We start from the raw sequence: 19,732 nt of genomic DNA, 5'->3' as shown, positions 1-19,732 counted from the left end.
TATTTTTCTTCTTAAATCTTCTTACCTGAGGATTAATCATCTATAAATAATTCCTTTTGCATATTTTTATAGCACTTTTTTTTTTGTATTTTACATTCTGTCTTCTGTCTGAATATATAGGATATCTTGCAGACCTAAGCTGCTTTATCAGAAGAGGCAAGTGTTGAAACTCCACTATCTTATTTGTTTATGTTTTCATGCACATCCATAAATGTGCATTGTACTGTAATTTATCCTCAGTGCTTAGCACAGTTCCTGGAACATGATAATACTATTTATTAAAGAAATTTGCATATTCTCCAAAGATATTATTTGCATTAGTGACAATGCCACCAAAGAAAAGGAACCTGAAACTTGTTTGAACTGTGAAAAATTTGTTCTTGAGTTGTCATTAATTTCCTCACTGTTTTTATTCAGTGTTGGCCATTCAGGCAAAGGAATGGAAATTGACAGTTGTCTGTTTGTGAGAGGAGGAGGGAGGATGGAGGATAGGTTTGTGAGTGTTTGGATAGGGACAGTATACAAATAAGTTCATATAAATATTATACACACACATATACATAGCATACATGGCTGGACTATTGCAGGTTGCCTGACAATTTTAAAGCTGTGTGTGGAAAAATTTTAGAGAAACTCGGCCTCAAATATGGAACCTCCATGTGAGAGCAAATATCATGTTGGGTTCTGATGGAAGTGGATCTCTGTACCACCCAAGTGAAATCTGGGTGGTTGACTCACTTCTTATTGGAGCTACACAGAACTTTCTTCAAAGAGCAGTACAATCAAGAGTCTAGTTAAACAGTTTCTAAAACTCAATAAAAAATTTTAACAGGAATGATGAGGAGGTCTAAATATGAGACTGTTCACCAGCAAGTATAAAATGATCATCTGGCAAACTGCAGAGGACTACACTGTCTCCCCAGGAAGGCCTAGATTTGGTAGACTGGACATGTTCAAGCACTAACTGAAGCAGGTCAAGTATGAACGTTTCAGGGATCTTGAAGTGCAGTTAGGTGTTGACGATATCCTAAAAGTAATTAAAAGATGACTCATATATTTTCTTTTAAACTACGCCTTAAGCATAGTATACAGGACTTTTGTAAATACTTTTGTAAAGTTCCTTATTTGGAACTTTGGGATAATAGTATTTAGGAATTTAGGAATTATTTGCATTTTAAGAAGTTAATGTGGTGAATATAACCTGTACTGTGGTAACTCCTGGTGGAGTTTTGAAGCATCATCAAGTAATTAAATAGATAATAATTTCTGTAGCTAATCATGTGAATAGTCATACTAAGATTAAAAAAAATATATAGATATCCTCATATCAGTTCAGTTCAGTTGTCACAACACTACAAAGTTTTCAGAGCTTCTGGAGTGCCAGGATTGAGGGGAAGAGATTATGGACCTTCAAATGAACACATAAATATTTACCTTACTTTGAAAAAGAAAAAAAAAACATCAAGTAACAAATAAATATTGCCGTTAGCAGTTTTTAAGCCCATCAGAGAGAAATAATTTCCTTTCCATTCACAGCAGAGAAATATAAAGAAGTTCTATCCAAATGACTAAGAAACCTTTTTAAAAACAATTTTAGATATAAGCTTTTTTTTTGGACTTCTAGCCTGTTGTCTCCCAAATCCCGCCTAGTTGAAAGATGGACACACTCTGGGCAAGGTGTGCTGTTGCCTGGGGAGGAGTGTTACAAAGTGACTTCACCTCTGTATCCTGCCATGTGCTCTGAAGTCATCGTCACCCACACAATGTGGGCCTGTATCCTGTGCTCCTGCAGGGAACTGTGCAGGTAGAAAGCAATAAGGAAGTAAGCTACAGCTGAAAGTGAGGGGCAGCTGGGGAAAATCTACATACCAGCTCATTCCAGCCCTTATTGTGTGCATTAGTAAATTATAAATAATGACATAATCTACATATTGAAAGGCAGTTTAGTTTCCTGTTTTCTAAAATGCATGAAGTAGTTTTGTCCATTCTATATCTACTTCAAAAGACCTGTTTGCAGTACCTTCTGTAGAAAGAAGGTATTGGAATACCTTGGAATATCTGATCATCCCCCCCTGGGAGCTCTCCCCTGAGTTGTGCATGTACAAATATAATCAGATGATTAGTCTTCATCATGCTGTCACTGAAGTTCAAGAATGATTTTTGAAATGAAGATCATCTTCATTTTGCCTTCTCTGCTGTCTAAAGTTACCTTGCAGAACTCTGCTCTGTGACATTACACAAGAATGTTACTTTTGACAAATGTAAGCCAGAGAATTTGCCAGAGTATGAAATACTCTATTAAACGTCATGATTTGACCGATGGTGGAAGAGAGGTTAAACCTGCAGATATTCTTAGAAGAATAGACCCTACTTTCAAAGACAGTCTTTTTCGTTCGGTGTAAATTACGACATTATTTCATATTCATTCATTTATTTAACAGAACTACCGTGTTTTTCTAAATTGTCACAAACATAAAGAAGTTGTCATGAATACCTGTGCATATATGGTTTTGTACACTTGCCCAGTTTTATCCTTAGCGTAGAATTTTAAAGTTGAGATTTCTAAGTCAATGGGCATGTCCTTTTAAAATTTTGCTGTAAGGCTACACACATGCCTGTAATGCCAGGGATTACTTGGGAAGCTGAGGCAAGAGGATAGCAAGTTAGAGGTCCACCTGGGCAGCTTAGTGGAACCCTGTCTCAAAATTTAAAAAGGGCCGGGATGTAGCTTATAGGCAGGACTCTCCTGGGTTTATTACCCAGTATCATCAAAAACTAAAACTAAAAATTAAAAAAAATTGCTGTACATTTTAAATTGCCATCCAGAAAGTTTATACCAGATTCCATTCCTCTTAGCCATCTATGGAAGTGAACTTCCTCACTGGCAGTTGAAAATTTGTGTTATTTTTAACTTGCCAAACAGCTTTTCATGTATTTATGGCCAAATTTCAAATATCTTATTTTTGAAAGGAATAGTTTACATTCCTCATCATTCTATTTGGTTTTATTCTTATTTCAGTCTAAGAGCTTTTTATTTATTAAGGGTATTTATCCTTCCTTTGAACTATTTGCTGCAAAGATATTTTTTCCCACCCTTTTCCCCCCATGAGTAGAATAATGTTTTAAAAGACAAGTATTATATAGTCATGGGTTCAGTATGTTTCTCTAATTTGTATAGATCTAATGTCATAGCTAACAAAGATCTCTCCTCTTTTTTTTTTTTTTTTTTTTGTTTTGCTTACATTTTATTTTCTTGCCTTTACATTTTAACTTCTGCATATAACTATATTTTGGCATAAAGCATGAAGCATAAAATCCAATTTCACCCCTACAAATGATGAGGAAACTTTTGGTACCATTTATTGAACAATTTATCATTTTCTCGTTGATTTTTTATGTGACATTTCCACCATAAATCTCTCTCTAATATTTCCTGTTTTGGCACCAATACTGTATTGTTTTAATTTACTTTTTTTTTAAAAAAATATATAATTATATATATTATGCATATGATATATCATATAATGTATGTAAATATATATATTCCCAACTTAACTTCACTTGAAAAATTTTAATACTATTGTGCATTAATTTTCCAGGTGAACTTCAGAATCCTTTTAGACTTGTGTCCTCCTCCTGCCTAATACTCACTCATTTTTCTCTATTTGAGAATGGTTTGGCTTTGCCTTAAAAGTCTGAAGTTAAATTTTGAGTCTCCAGATTACTTTTATGCAAGTACTTTTTTGAGAAATATTTATGTGAAAAATTAAAGAATCTAGTTCTTTAAAAATTGATACACAAAATTATTTCCATCTTTTGGAAGTGTTTGTTCTGCTGAATCCTTTTTTTTAATTTTTTTTAATTTTTCTGTTAAACTGGCTTCTAAACTAGTTGAGCAAATCAGTGCCACATGCTCAATATCTAAATATATTTGTAATGAGGTATTTATGGGAACACATAATAAAAATATACCTGTCCTACATCCTTAGAGAGAAGAGAGAGTATTTATAGCTATAAGTGCTCCAGAATATACTCTAAGGAAACCTAAAATTTTCAGTCTTATTCTAGCTTTTTTTTTATAAAGTTACCTGACTGCTTGTTTTAGTATCATCTTTCTCACATGGCGTTGAGGCTGCTTTCTAAAGTCGTGTGCCTGAACCTTGAGTGAGTGGAATGACTGGAGGCCAGTTGCTTTACAGGGGAAAGATCTGGTATTGGCGAGTTCTGAATGGAGTTTCCAGAGAGGGAACCTCCTGGTGTTCCAGCTGGGAAGGGAGTGGAGCTCAGGGCCAGGTCAGCATCCTTTATCAGGAGTTCTGGAGCTGGCAGTGACTGGAAGGCACAGGAGAGAAGGTGGTTGAGGGAGAGTTTAAGCATGTGGTGAAAACATCCCATATGAGATGGGATCCCAGTAACAGTGTGGATCCAAACGACACAAGAAATGTCAGGGGAAGAGACTCAGTTTGGTTATTCATTCCTCTTCAAATATTTTTCGAATAATATTGGGTGGGTACTTAACCTCATTCTGCCTCTGGCCACATTATCTGTAAAGTGGGGTTAATAAAGTCTTCTTTAAGGGGTTGCGAAGACTAAAGGAAGCCACAGAGGCTGAGGGGGGTAGGTGTTTGCTGTTACTTGTGGGGTCGCTGTACAGTACACAGTGGTGTCTCCCTGCTACTGCCTGCGACTTCAGAGTGGGCGGTTCCACATCTGCCTGTGCCGCCCAGGCCCTGTGATAAGGCAGTGGCAGTGAACCCCAGGAGGGGACCTGAAGTCCTGTGGTGTGTTGGGGAGGGAGAGGCCAAGAGGGTGACAGGGTTGTGGTCATCACAGTTTGGAAGTGGCTTGTCTAATGCGGCATGGGAAGAAAGGGCCTCCAGGAGAGAGCTCAGCCTCTGTAAAGGTACTGAGGCTTGACAGAGCAAGGAGAGCAACTGGGGAAACACAGGCCTCTGTCTGACTCTGACTGTCCTTAGGCCATGTTGAGGGGGAAGATACAGATGAGGAGCTTCCATGTCCCCGGAGCCTAGGGTAGCTGTTGGCTGATGGTAGGTGCTCCAGGCATCTTAGTGGACTAATTGTGTCAGAGAGGAAGGAGAGGCCTGAAAGGAGCTTGGGGCTAAAATGGCTTGGGAATGGAGTGGGACTCAGTATTTGTGAACTTGAGAGAACAAGAGCAACTTGGGATTTTAGAAAGCCATTTCTGGTGGCAGCATTGGAACATTCTAGTTGGGGCTAATATGAGGGCAAGAGGACAGGGTGAAGCTGACATACATAAAGTCTCATGACATTTCTACCCTAGCAGAATTGAACTTTGAGAACGTGCCCCGTAAAAAGCACTATGTGTTCATTTTAGAAAAATGATCATCAAATTATGGACTGGAGCCAAGTCCAACCCACAGCCTACTTTTATAAATAAAGTTTTATTGGAACATAGCTTGATTTGTTCATTTTTATACCACACATGGCTAATTCAACCACAAGATATAGAGTTGAGTGATTGCAGCAGAAATTACATAGCTACAAATACTAAAATATTTTCTGTTTAGCCCTTTAAGAAACTGGTGATCACTGTCTTAAAACTTTGTTCTTAAAATTTAGTGATGTCACTCTGGAAAAGTTAGCATAGTGGGAAGAGCTTTGGCAAATTGGTGCATGCACAGTCTAAGAAAGATTAGGCCCCTGCCCTCCACAGGAAGATATGTCCCAAAACTTTGTGTTATGTTGAAGCTCAGCTCTTTTTCTTCTCCTCCTTCTTTTTTAATTTGTTCTTTTTAGTTATATATGACAGTAGAGTATATTTTGACATATTTATACAAACAAGGAGTACATTTTTTTCTAATTAGGATCCCAGTCTTGTAGTTGAACATGATGTGGAGATTCACTTTGATGTATTTATATGTGAACATAGGAAAGTAAAGTCAGATTCACTCTGTCCTTCCTATTCCTGTCACCCTCCCTTCCCTTCATTCCCATGTCTAATATACTGAACTTCTATCCCTGCCCCCCTTGGTTGTTCCCATTCACATAGCAGAACATTCGATCTTCAACCTTTGGTTTTTGGGGATTGACTTAAATTGCTTAGCATAATGGTCTCCAGGTCTGTCCATTTTCCAGTAAATATTATTGTTTTTATGGCTGAGTAATAGTCCATTGTGTATATACATACCACATTTTCTTTCCATTCATCTGTTGATAGGCACCTAGGTTGGTTCCATAGCTTAGGTATTGTGAATTGAGCTGCTATAAACATTAATGTGGCTTCGTCACTGTAGTATGCTGTTTTTAAATCCTTTGGGTGTAAACTGAGGAGTGGACTAACTGGGTCAGGTGGTGGTTCCATTCCAAGTTTTCTGAGGAATCTCCATACTGCTTTCCAGAGTGGTTGCACTGATTCGCAATCCCATCAGCAATGTATGAGTGTACTTATTGTTGTCCTGATTGTCTTGATTCTGTCTCTAGTCTACTCTGCTATCTCTGTGGTTTTGATTTTATCAAAGCCAGTTTGGTGTCAGTAGTTAAGAAAGTAGAATCTAAGTGCTCAGTGTGATGTTAAGATTCCCTGCTTCCTCTTAAGGAGGGCAATTTCTTAGCCTGCTGCATGAAATCTTCCTAGCCTGTTTCCTGTGCTGAGCTTCTCAGAATAATGTCCCTTGCAGACTCCTCCTAGCACTGTAGCTTTTTCTCTGTGGCCTTTGTTCCTCTCTCGTTCAGCCTTCTCTTTTGGGGGTATGTGGATCATGAAATCTCTTGCTCCCAGGTGGTGCCTGTTGTCCCCAGCTATCTAGACTCTTTCCAGAACCTGGCTTTTGGGTGAATGATGAACCATTGAATAACCCAGTGTTTTTAGGGACATTTATCCATCTTTCAGTAAAACCAATCATAGATTAAAAGAAAGGTTAAACCATCACAAGTGTGTTTATCTAAACACACTAATTTCTTCCTAGAGGTTACAAATGCTGACTGTTCAAATAAACTGTAAAGGACTGAGAGAATAAGAGGAAAGCAGAAGTTTTGTGAAAAAGATGTGTTGAGCCTTTGGCACGTTAGGAGTCAGACTTTAGGTTTCATAGCTGAGGAGGAGTCACTGAACATGGAGGTGAAGGAGTTCTGTGTCTACTGGGACGGAGATGAAGAAGTTATCTTCATGACAGTGGCAGTGGAAATCATGGAAGCATCTTCCACAGTTAATTAACTAAGCCAGTTGGCATTTACGGAGGGCATCCTACGAACCAAGGCCCAGCGTGCCAGCTGCCAGAACGCAAAGATGATGGAGCTCACTTTCTGCCCCTGAGGGACCCACAGATCAGAAGGGAGAAATCAGACGCGTAAACTGTGACTTGCCGTACAGTGTGATAAATGTGATCACCGATGAAATTTTCACATCGAGTGGAAGAAAAAGTCTAGAAGGAAGAAGAGGACTGAAATGAGAGAAGACTGGTTGGAGAAGAAATAATCATAAGGAATAATGATCAAGAGAAGAACAAGAGTGCGAACCTCATTAGGGAAGATGATTGACACACTGTGGAAGACAAAATTAGACAGAAGGAACCAAGGCAGTGGGAGCCTTCAGGTACAAGAATAAGATTGAGTTGTTGAGAGGGCATGTTGCTGTACAGGTAGACTTCCCTGGCCTGTGGCAGATGTATATAATACATGTGTTTATAATTAGTAATTAGCGGATTACTAATATAGAATACATTTTACTAGTTCTTTCAAACTTACATAATATTCTTATATAATAATAGAGTACACGAATCTATGATAAGATATTTTATAGCAAGTATGATGATTATTTCGTGTCCATTTATGAGGGCTCTGTAAGTGCTGCCATCTCTGCTAGGCACTTCATATTCTCTAATTTGATTCTCACAGTGGGTCTGAGTCAACATGCCATCATTTCCCAGGCATGGCGCCTGAAGCCACCAATGTTAGATTGTCCAGGGTATCCCAGGGTAAGTGGCCCTCACACCCAGGCCTGCCCAATTCTCATGAGTTAGATTTGCTCCTCTGCAGGAAGTTTCAGGGATGAGCTTTTCCTTTTTTTTTTTTTTTTTTTTTTGTTGAGGGGGGATGTTTTGTTTGTTTTGATGAGGGAGATTGAACGCAGGGCCTCACACATGATAAGCACTTGCTCTGGTCCCCAGTGACGAGTTTTTAATGGATGTTAAAAAGTACCAATGACAACAGACACCTCCAGGTAATGCTCAGAGGGTAGGATGGGGTATAAAAATCAAGTGCACAAGAAGAGGGAGGAGTGTGGGGTAGACGACAGGCCTGGGCCTTAAGTCAAGTCTAACTGGCTCCACTGCTTGCCAGCCTCGTGGCCTTGGCCAGGTCACATACCCACTCTAAATGGCCCCATCTGTTTGAAGCAGCTGCCTTGTTAGTAGGTAAAGTGCCTGCCCTTGTCCTGAAGCTCAGCATTCATGACTACACCTGCTTCCCTTGCCACTGCTCTTGGAGTCACGTCTGTCCTTGTCATCATCGTCGTCCTCTTCCTCCCCCTCCTCCTCCTCTTCCTCTTCCCCCTCCCCCTCCACATATTACTCTTACCACTGCTTCTACTACTATGACTGTTTTTTTTTTATATAATTTTTTAAAATTTTTAAATTTTTTTAAATTGTAAACAAATGGGATACATGTTGTTTCTCTGTTTGTACATGGCGTAAAGGCATACCATTTGTGTAATCATAAATTTACATAGGGCAATGTTGTTTGATGCATTCTGTTTATTTTTTTCCCTTCCCCCCAGCCCTCCCACCCCTCTTTTCCCTCTATACAGTCCTTCCTTCCTCCATTCTTGCCCCCCTCCCTAACCCTAACTCTAACCCTAACACTAACCCCTCCCTCCCCCATTATGTGTATGACTATTATTATTGGCGGCAACAACAATTGGAATGGCTAAAGGAATGGATCTATGCTAAAATAACAAGAGCACAACAGTTCACTTAAGGCTTTGGCTTGATCAGCAGCAATAGTTCTGCATTCACTTCCATATTTAGTGAGCCTTTGCCATGACAACGCTCTGAGCTAGGCTCCCAGTGAGTTACAACATGAATGATGTCATTTCCTCTTCAACCAGTATGTAAACTAGTTGGGCCACATGCCACCTATTCTTGATCAGCCACACATTAAGAAAAACATTAGGAGGTGAAGAGCTAAAGCGCGTGGAGCGCGGCTCCTGAAGGATGGTTAGGATCTCAGGAGGACTGAAGACGACACGTGGGTTTCCTCCCAGCCTCACAGTCTTTATTTCTTCACATCTTGTGGTAGGCTTGTCACCATACGTAGGGGCGAAGATCTTGGTACACTTTATTTTAGTGTGATACCTTATAAAGTGGGCCATTAGATTATAATTGAGCACCTAGATGAGGTGCAGGGAAAGCATCATTAAGGACACCCTGGTCCCTGTCCCCAGAGGACAGCCTCATAAAAATGGTTTTTATAACTTCTTCCCCAGAGGGGCAGACATTTAAAATAACCTTGAAATGTAACTTTCCCCACCCAGTGTGAAGACTGACATGTGACAGTTTGATATTCCTTTATTTTAGTTAAAGAGTAACATGGCCAAATATACTTCCTAGCAAGTTTATAAAAGCCACATGTTTATGTTTATGGGAGTGTTGGTGCTAATTCCCTGGTACGTTAACAGAGTGTATTCAAATTGTTCTATTTTTACTTTGGCACAAAACTGCTGAAGGAAATCATTTTAAGGCAAGCAGTGGCTATACAATATCAAGTCACTATTTAATTGAATTATATAGTAAACGAATTTCCTGAACTGAGAAGCAACTTGAACTGACCGGAAGGTAGTTACCTTAAATTCTGTATTGTTTACATAAGATTTTCTCAAATCCAGTTTTATTCTAGATTTCTGATTGCTTTAATGTTTTGTTTTGCTAAATTTCTACCTTCCCAACAACAAATGTAATCCTCTTTTTAGTATGTAATAGATGACCTGGGAATCCAGAATAGATTTTCAGAAACCACAGAAAAACCTCACTTTAGTGTATATGATAAATAATGTATTTTTTTTTTTTTTAATTTGAGAAGTAGTCAAATAGGTGAATGCATAAATCTTGCCAGCCCTTGGGCAGTTGTAATTTTCATACCAAAATGCATGAGTTTTTACCTGACTATTACTGTGTTATACATTAAGTAATAGTTACCATGGCAACCTTTGCATCACATTATAGCATTTAAATATAAGGTGTTATGTTTCTTTATAAAGAAAGACAATGTATTTCAAATTTTTGTATGTTTGTTAAAATATCACTACTAGAATAAATAATTCTGTTCAAGGTCAATTGAATTCTTCGCGAGTTATGAAAATTCCCAAACAAAACTCTGAAGTGTATTCATTGATTTATTTGTGTGTGTGTGTTTGTGCATGTGTGTGTGTGTGTGTTGTGAGAGAGAGAGAGAGAGAGAGAGAGAGAGAGAGAAAGAGAAAGACCTCATGGGGGAAGCAAAAGATTAAAAAAAGTGCTTGATAAGTATCATGTAAACACTAAATGCCTGTAATTGGCTTTGCAAGGGGGAAAAATACAAAATTGAACTATAATTGAGGTCATTTATTAGTGGCTAATGCAGCAAAAAAAAATTTATTTAACATCATGATGCATGAAATTTTATCATATGAAACTTTTCTTGTTTTTGTATCACTAGTTGGTTGTTAGCTAATTTTGATCTCACATTTAGTTGAATTAACACTCTGTTTGCTCATGCCTGTAAAAGCAAAATTATGAGCCACTGAAGTAATCTTAGTGGCAGTTCCAACAAAATGGCCACTTAAACTCAAATTATCGAGATCGTTGGCCAATTTCTTTATTAAATATGGGGGAAAACTAGTCATTTGTTTTTGCCAGTTATAGACCTAGGCCTTAAGACTATCACCACTGTTTACATATCTAACTCCTTTTCAGCTTCTGTAGTTACTTCTCAGAGTTATTATTGCAGTGTGTACTTCTGATCTGAAAGTGGAGTAGAGGATCTGGCAGTTGTTCACAAGTTTGGGTGAATCTTTTAAAGAATAATCAGTGGATTTGAACATGGGCTGTGAGTTGAGGATGGAGGAAAAGAGCATGAGCTTGTGCTACACACCAGCTCTGCTGGACATTTTGTGTGTGTTGTTTCATCTGATAACTGTTCCATACAGATTTTACTAGTACCTTTCTACAGAGGAGAAGAGTATGGTTTTGAGTAGCTGTGTAACTAACCCCTGATCACATTGCCTGTGGGGCTCCAAGCTAGGATTCTAACGCATGTGTTGACCTTAAGCTTTTCCTCTTAATGTATTTGAATTCAACTTGAGACTTGTTATGAAATACAATGAGCATTATTACTCACTTAACGTAGAAATAAAAACATCACTGACCAACAGCCCTTCAAAGAAATTATTTGCTAAATGATTACTTCAATAATTTGCATTTCTCTGCAATAGATTGACAATCTGTTAAGTCCTTGATTATGAAAGTTATCTCTACCATCTTGTCTTTCCAAGATTCCTGAGTCTTCTTTTGTTGGAACCAAGCATAGGGTAGAAATCTAAATAAACTAGAAAGGTGCCTTCCAGAGCCTTTGGGGATCAGGAATAAAGACTGTCCAAAGACTGACCTTCAGTTTTGAGCTTTGAAGTTCAAAAGTGGACAGGTGGAAATACTGTGTTCTTCATTGCCCTTTGGTGCAAAATATATTCTAGGTTGCAGAGTAAGTGCCAACAGCAGCAAAATTATCGCCCCCTCCTGCTACTATAGTAAGTCAGCAATGGCCCTTCTGTGGTCAGAATGGCAAATTCAGCAGCAGCTATTCGACAGGGATTTGCAGAAACTTCCCCATGGCTGCTAGGAATCTTATTCAGCAGTGTCTTTGAAAACCCGATTCTGTGCAGAATTAGCTATGTAGCAATGACCTCGGTTGTGATTAAAAAAAAAAAAAAAAAAAAAGTGTTTTGAACAAATCCAAGTTGTGATTTCTCTGTGTATTTTGCACGTACCACTGCAAAGTCTATTGAGTACCTATACAAATATCATAAGTTTTCTAGCTCAGAATTTTATTTCCATATTAACATTAAAAATCCCTGGCTTTATAGAGTCAGTTCACCATACAAAGCCACTATACATCACTTAGGTTTGTGATGAAAGAATGGAATTGCAGCTGTGTGAGTACTAGAATACCCAAACATGAATTAGACTCACAAGCATTTGGCAATAGTTCAGAAAAGGAGCTTAATCTGGTTTCATCTGAGACTGCTTTCCTCTGTTCTACAACATCCCCCCAAGATGTTGTGTCTGATATCTGATCACAATGCGATGGCAGTGACGCAAAACCAGAAAAAGCCCTAAAAACCAGGGGCACGTTTTTCCCCAGAGATTTTTTTTTTAACCCCTTCCACTTTTGTTTTCTCCCTCCCCCTCTCCAGGACCCAACTCTAACATTCAAGGTCATTCACCTATTAGATGAATTAATTATAAACCCAAAAAGCAGCATTCCTCATACTCTGATCTCACTCATATCTATAATTAAGGGTAAATATAATCTTCCTTTTTAGAAATGAGCCACCCACCCATTACATTTAAAGAGCTGACTGAAATGAAATAATAGTTCAGAGCAAGATGATTTTAGTTTAACAAGAAAAAAAGTTGATAATTTAAGCTTCAAGCAGTTACTTCTATTTTTGATTACCATTCAGTTATAAATCTAATTTGAGATATATGTTGCTTTTCTGTTTCTCAAGTTTAATTCATGGTTTGCATTCCTGGTTGCATAAGCAAAGTTTAGTGGTTGATCAAGGATGTTAAGACGCTCCCCCCAAAAGCAGTAGGGACTGGATTGAGACTGTGTGAGAAGGACAGTCTGAGGCCCAGATCTGATGTAAAACAAACAGAAATTTTAATTGAAACAGATCCTCAAAGAATGCTGCCTTTGGCCTTTGAATGGCTGTGCTAGAACTGGCTCTTTGCTGGAGAATGGGTTGCAGGGGGTGAATCTCAAAACATTTAAAGCCGGTTGAGAAAGTCAGTGTGTTTTACTCTTGGGGTAGGGTATTTCCAGCCTTGAGATTGCCTGTGGATGGAAAGGAGTGAACAGGGGGAAGGGCTTGTCTCATCACATTGCAGACAGTTAAGCAAAATGCTAACCCTTGGGTGGAAGATTTACAGGTTAGTTCTCTAAGATGCCACATCTTGCTCCCAGTGTTTCCTGGCAGACTCACTACTGAGACCCAGCGTAACCACAGAGCACGAGGTTGCACAATGTGAAGAGTCTGAAGCCTTTATAATCCTATTTAAGGCAAGGATGAATTGGCCCATTTTGAAAGTAGACTCAGCTTCCTAACTTGACTTTCATTAAGCATAAACTTGTCTTCAGAGCTGTAGATACACGTAGGTAAATTCATATATAACTGAATGCCTTCTCTATTTTGTGCACTATTTAATTTGCCTTAAATGCCATTAAGTTTTTTAAATTCACAAAGTCCGGCTTTTCAGCCTGTGGAATTTTTTTCTTTTTAATCTTTCTCAAGGCTGCAGAGAGTTAAGTGTATGACGTAAAGACCAAACAATAGTAAATGGTCATTGTTCATTTTACAAGTATACTTTACAATAAGAGCACATATATTTTTATCTTCGTTTTCCCTAAGGGGGTGATTAGGGTCCCCTTAAGTGTGAGGAAATGTTTATTTTTGTTGCTTTAGAAGAATGATTCTATTGTCCAAGTGAAAAAGAAAAAGGAACAAACAGGTTTAGAAACAGGAATGTGCTTTGGGGGGTGGGAAGATTAGCATGAGCCACTAAGTGTGAGTAAGCGCTATCTGGTCTTTGTACTGTGCCACTGTGCACAGCTCATGTGGCTGCATATGCAAGAGTTGGATACATGATTTATTTATGACTGGCCCATGAAATGATTTTCTTTTAAATTAACAACGAGGTCAGCCATAGCCAGTTAGCTGTTTTTCGGCTATCATTTTATATTTCCAATAACTGTGTTGTGAATGCTGCTGAAACCCAGGGTAACAAGCATGTTTGCTTTTAGGTTGACCCATTAAATGCATTTACTTTCCTGAGGATGAAACCTTTGCCACCAGGACCAACAGGAATTAACCAGTGGTTAGGCTCATTAAAAAGAGAAGCAAGTATCTGAGCATATTTGCTTAGCCCTTTCCTAAATATTTTGTATATTATTTAGGGAAAAGAAAAGTAGAGAAATTGGGCAATATCTGTCAATACAATGCTCATATTATTGGTAAATACAAAGTTATCAGTAAGGTCATTTCTAGTGGACCAGGGATGTAATTCAGTGTAGAGTGCTTGCCAAGCATGCCAGAAGCCTGGGTTTGATTCCCAGCACTGTAAAGTAATTAAATAATAATAATTATATCATTTTCAATCTCCCTTTTTCCAATGAAATGAAGACTCAGATTTACCCAACTATCAGGAGGCTGTGACTTCAAATCATTCGCAGCTTTCCCAATGGAAATTTCAAAGAAAACTTTGGAAGGTTTAAATATACACACTTTGTTAACAGGAATTGCCCAGTGTGAAATTTCAGGTTGAAATTCTAAAAATTTTGAGTGAAACTCCTAAACTTATATTTAAAAACATTTTGTTGTTGTCCTGTTAGATTCCCAGCTGATAGAAAACTTTGTGATAATGAGCTCTGCGTTTCAGTTTTCCTTGGGGCAGCATTTTAGTATCTTTCATAAGTTTGGTAGAGGCGGTAGTTGAACATGCAGACATCAGGTAAATACTCTGGCAAATAATCGGTTTTTATCAGCTACTTCTGTGATAAATTAAGATGCTAGCAATGATTACTCAGTATGTGCTTTCAGCCTTCATATTCTCTCATCTTAGAGGTTTTATTTTAAAGTAGGTTTTTTTTATGGACCCCTTGAAAAAGTCGAAGGCTAACGCAGTGAAGGCAGGCCTGTCAGCAGCTGATTAGTCCTTTATATATTACTCATCCAACACTCACAAAAACCCCTCGCAATAGAGAGGTCTCTATGATATTTAGCGATATGGCGGTGGAAAGGGGAGGTTTGAATTTTTGATTTTCCAGCTTATGGGTCATATTTGACCAACTGCTTTCACTAGAGGACATGCCACTTTGTTGAGCTATTTAGGAATCAAAAAGACTGTCTTAATTTAAAACAAGGACCCTTTGTTTTAGTTGGTGACTGCCTTGTGAAATTTTTCAGTTCTCAGCGGGTTAACCAGGGAACAGGGGCAGAGTCATAATTGGCCTATTTAGAGTATTTTGCATGTGAATAGTGTGTTAGTGAAGCATCCCTAAGTCTGTTGTGAGTGACATGGTGATTAGAATTTAGATTAGGGAAAACACATTCTGTACTTTATCAAGGACAGTAATTAGTTCAGTCAGTAAAAGTTGATTACAAGTAACGATAAAGTTAGATTTTTAGTACTTAATTTTAAAATTTCTTTATTAAACAGCAAATTTGTTCTTAATATAAATGGTACTATCTACACTTGTTTTATTGCATATCAGAATAATTAAAAGAACAATGTGTTCAATGCAGAGTATAATCAGGCGATTTATATATTATGGGTAAGTTTCTATGTAGCTTTTAGAAAATGTGATATTATTATATAATCTTATGTCATCATTTTCGAAAGTGTAGTAATTTGTCACACTGTGATAAGTTAATGATATTTGTGAGTTTTCTAGTGCTCAGGTAAATGTTTAATCTGTGGGGATGTGTTCAGCTTCCGATAGTCCTCAAGAGAGCGTTCTGAAGTTCTTTGACTTATTCCTGTAAGCTTAGAATGCCTACTTTTTCTAAAATGGTGAAAGTTGGTGTGAGGCTGGAGTTTCCTCTCGGTTCCGCTGCCGTTTTCAGTTCTGTGGGTGCCGTTGGGGTTGGTGGAGGGTCGTGGTGTGCCGGGGCAGAGGGGCAGGGTTCTCACTGGAGTGGATGGGGCACGCTCGCCCCAGTGTGCACAGCCGGGGCAAGTTCGAAAAATGAGATTCTTGCTGGTCTTGTGAAGGAAGGGCATGAATAGTTCCCTAGGCGCCTCAGTCTAGGAAGAAAAACACCCCTCTTACAGAAATGCCATTTTCATGTGAAACTTAAGCATTAGTCATCCGAAAAGATTAAAAAATATGTGGTTTAAAGGGAATCATACCTCCCTCTCAAACGTAAAGAATAAAACGGGGTAAACCTGGGGATCGCTTCCTAGACGGCTTTTCCTTTTTGGTTTTTGTTTTGGTAATTGTTTCAGCTCAGCAGATGCTGCTTTCTCTATTGCATGGGTCTAAATAGTAGTAGCAATCAGTTGAGGGATGGTGAATGTCAAGAAGTAAACTTATGTGTTTGTTTCTTCTTCTTAACTTTTTAGCAGAGTCTCCTTGGAGGGGACATGGATATGGGCAATCCAGGAACCCTTTCGCCCACCAAACCTGGCTCCCAGTACTATCAGTATTCTAGCAATAACCCCCGACGGAGGCCTCTTCACAGTAGTGCCATGGGTAAGGTCTTCTTCTGTTTGAATTCCTGAGTGTCATTTTTCTCTTCTTTTTAAAATCCCACCCTCTCACCCTATCTGTACTCTACCTTCTCTCCAAACCCCTTAAAATCTGGCTTAATTGTCAGGCTGTGACCCCCCTCCTCAGTAGCCCACTGGGCAGATACATATATTAACAACTTAAAGCAGCAGGAGAACTTTTTTTGGTGTCTGCTTATTTCTGGATTTTTTCTTGGCGACACATAGGGAACCTTTAAAAAAAAAAAGCAGCAGCAGTAACAAGTTAAATACAGTATCTTTATTTTTATGAACAAGGCAGAATTGATCTCTGCTAGAATTAAAGGTGATAGTGGTAACGATGGCGCTGTGGGAATGATTTAACAAATTCTGGTCTAATCTCAGTGGCTTCCTGGTATAATGTATTTTAGTTTGGAAAATGGGTGTGTGGGAGCTCACATCATCTTCATTTTCTTTCAGAGGTACAGACAAAAAAAGTTCGAAAAGTTCCTCCAGGTTTGCCATCTTCAGTAAGTACAGCTTGTTTCGGCTTTCTATATTGTTCACTCTGTTCTGTTCTGTGCTGCTGGGAAGGAGCTAGATAGAAGTAAATGTGGTTCCATGCGCCCAGAGAAGCGTGTTTATCCAGAATGTGGAAGAGGTAGGAATGACCTGCACATCTAGCCACCTGATCCACCTTGGAATGATTAATTGGGCATCTTGGAAGACTGGGTGGTCATGGTGATATCCAGCAGGTTAATCTCTGAAGAGAGCCTTGAAAAGGGGCCTGAAGTTCCAGCAGTTTTACCTGTATAGGGCTTTCAAGAGAATGAGTATTAGTTTCATGTGTTGGTTAAATTCTTTGTCAGTATTATGATGATTTATGGATTTGCATGCGAAAGGAGATTTGTGGAATGGATTTAGGAAAAATTTACATGGGTTTCAGCCCAGAGTGCAGGGAGAATGTCTCTATCTTCCAGAGAGGTTGCAGAATAAATGTTGCAAAGGTAGCTGCCATAGTAGCTGTTTGTGTCTGTCATACCAGGTGAGCACCCAGCTGTAACCAGAGCATTCTGGGTCTTGGTAATGGCTGGAGCTGTGTGCAGGAGCTGCTGAAGCATCCCAGGCCCAACACAGCAAAAGTTGGTTGTGATCACAATAAATGCATAATGTCTTAATTGGAATTATTATATATATTTTCAGATTTTAGGTCCTAGATATTTAATTTTGTTGAGAACTGATCTCTTTTCTAGTAATTTTTGCCTTATGTGAAATAAAAAGATGGTTTCCTCCCTTGTTTCCTTCATTCTTCCGTCCCTTCTTCCTGTCTATATGTTGAGAGTTTTGACTTAATTTTGTAAAGCACTAATATTGGAAAAGTATGGCCTGATTATAACTTCATATACTTTAAAATTATATTTAGATTTCTGAGCATATATTGCCCATCGGTGCTTGCATATTAGCTTTATTTCACTTTTAATAAATTAGAAGAATAATAGGTTTTGCAAACGTGCTAAGATTAGATTAACACAAACACCTGTGTATTTGACTTGATTTCAGTTCAGCTCATCCAAAAAATTATTAAATGAATATATCAGAATAAGTCTTATCAGAAAAAAACACAAATGTTGTATGCTGATTATTACAGACTTGATGTTGAAGAAGCATCACAAAATTATCCATAAATATGGAACAATATTGTGTAAATAAAACTACCAAGGACATATAAAAGTCATTTCGGACTATCAGTAAGTCATTTAAAAATGTGCTGAATTATTTTTCTTTGAATGTCTGTATGTATTGAAATTGACTAATATCCCCAAAGGTTTTTATATAAACCTATTTTAAACTTGAAGTCAGTGATGGGCTTAATGTAGGTGAAATTTTAGCTTTTAATTGCTTTAGGACAACTTCAAATAATATAATCCTCACAGCTGTTTACATTTTAAACATGCACTGAACTTAGTGTAGACAATATTAAATACATTAAATGGACCTTTGAATGTTCTGAAATGACAGTAACTCAATGCTCCGAAAGCTATGAAAAACAAGCTCTCATATTCTATTTATGCCCCATGTTAAATTTAACTTTGTTTTCTCCAGTGCTAAAATTATGCAGAAAGCTACACAATTTCTAAGGAGTGCATTGGTGTGGCATTGAATATTATCATTTTCAACAATTTTTCTTAATTCATTGTAAATTTCAAGTATTTCCCAATAACTTGCCCTTTTAGAAAATTTTCCTGGTACAGTTTTCTCTTTGCTATTCAGATAATTTATAGGTTGCTGATGTGTTGTGATATGCTTGGTAATATAAAATTATTTTTGCTTTCTTCCTAATAAATATGTCAGGAATTGGAAATTTAGTTTGTATTATTTAATTTTTAGCTCTTGATCATCAATTTAGGATTACCTCTTCCTAGAGAATTTATTTTGGCTAAATGTTTTAATGGTCCTTATGGAATATTTTGATAACTAGCCCTTTTTTGAAAGACAAGGAGGAAGAAAATTCAATTTAATGGAAATGCTATTTATTTATTTATTGAACAGGAAGAATAAGATAGTTTGGATAATTTTAGAATTTAGTCACCTATTGACTGGTACTCTAAAAATACCACAGTTCTGTTCTAATAGCAGTTTAACTTAGTTTTTATTAGCTTTGTTGTATGTGCTGTTGGCTTATTGCTTACAGGAAGATCCTGTGCCTTTTCATCACACAAAGTCTGTATTTTAACTTGATTCCAAGAAACAGTCTGTACTAGACACTGTAACACTTGCTCCTGTAGCTCTAGATTCCTGGATTTTTAGACCTCTGCCATGCTTGGTTATTCTTCTTGAAAATTCAAATGAAATCTTGAGTATTTATCTGATCAGAGATACTTCTAAAACTTGTTTCAACTGTGTTTGTATAACAGTGAAGAACTGGGGATAGTAAAACGTTTCTTTTGGAGTGATTATGACTAGATAAAGATATTTGTGTGTTTTCTTCAATACATATTTACCATGATAAATAGTAATAAATCTGTCACAATCTGTTGTGTAAACTCACTCCCCCCCCCCTTTTTGAAATGGGCCCTCTCTCTTCTGTGACATAAAACAAACAAAATTTACACTGTACCCTTCCATGGTCAGGTATTATTTTGCCACACCTGTATGGGACAGAGGATGGACTTGTGTTTCCACCATTAGACTGGACTGCTTTCAAGGGAGCGGGGTGCTGCCTGGCCTTGTTTTGAAAACTCTGATGCATCTGT

The 19,732-nt window shown here is 38.0% G+C and overlaps 1 protein-coding gene across 14 annotated transcripts in view; it reads left to right on the top strand.

The window, feature by feature from the left end:
- Positions 1-19,732, top strand: part of TCF4 (transcription factor 4) — a gene marked incomplete at its 5' end in the record, with an annotated part of 345,132 nt that overhangs the window by 207,245 nt on the left and 118,155 nt on the right. For 10 of the 14 annotated variants that reach the window (XM_079109488.1, XM_079109478.1, XM_079109490.1 and 7 more), the window contains 2 exons: positions 16,356-16,485; positions 16,959-17,008. The exons of 1 other annotated variant lie outside the window; for it this stretch is intronic. In XM_079109488.1, coding sequence (XP_078965614.1) covers positions 16,356-16,485; positions 16,959-17,008 — 180 coding nt within the window. The remainder of the gene's footprint in view (positions 1-16,355; positions 16,486-16,958; positions 17,009-19,732) is intronic. 3 more of the 14 variants (XM_079109494.1, XM_079109491.1, XM_079109480.1) reach the window with 1 other exon arrangement.

This window comes from Sciurus vulgaris (assembly GCF_902686455.1).
Source record: "Sciurus vulgaris genome assembly, chromosome: 13".
Classification (NCBI taxonomy): domain Eukaryota; kingdom Metazoa; phylum Chordata; class Mammalia; order Rodentia; family Sciuridae; genus Sciurus; species Sciurus vulgaris.
The sequence above is the reverse complement of the archived record's forward strand: the minus strand, read 5'-3'. Positions and strand labels throughout refer to the sequence as shown.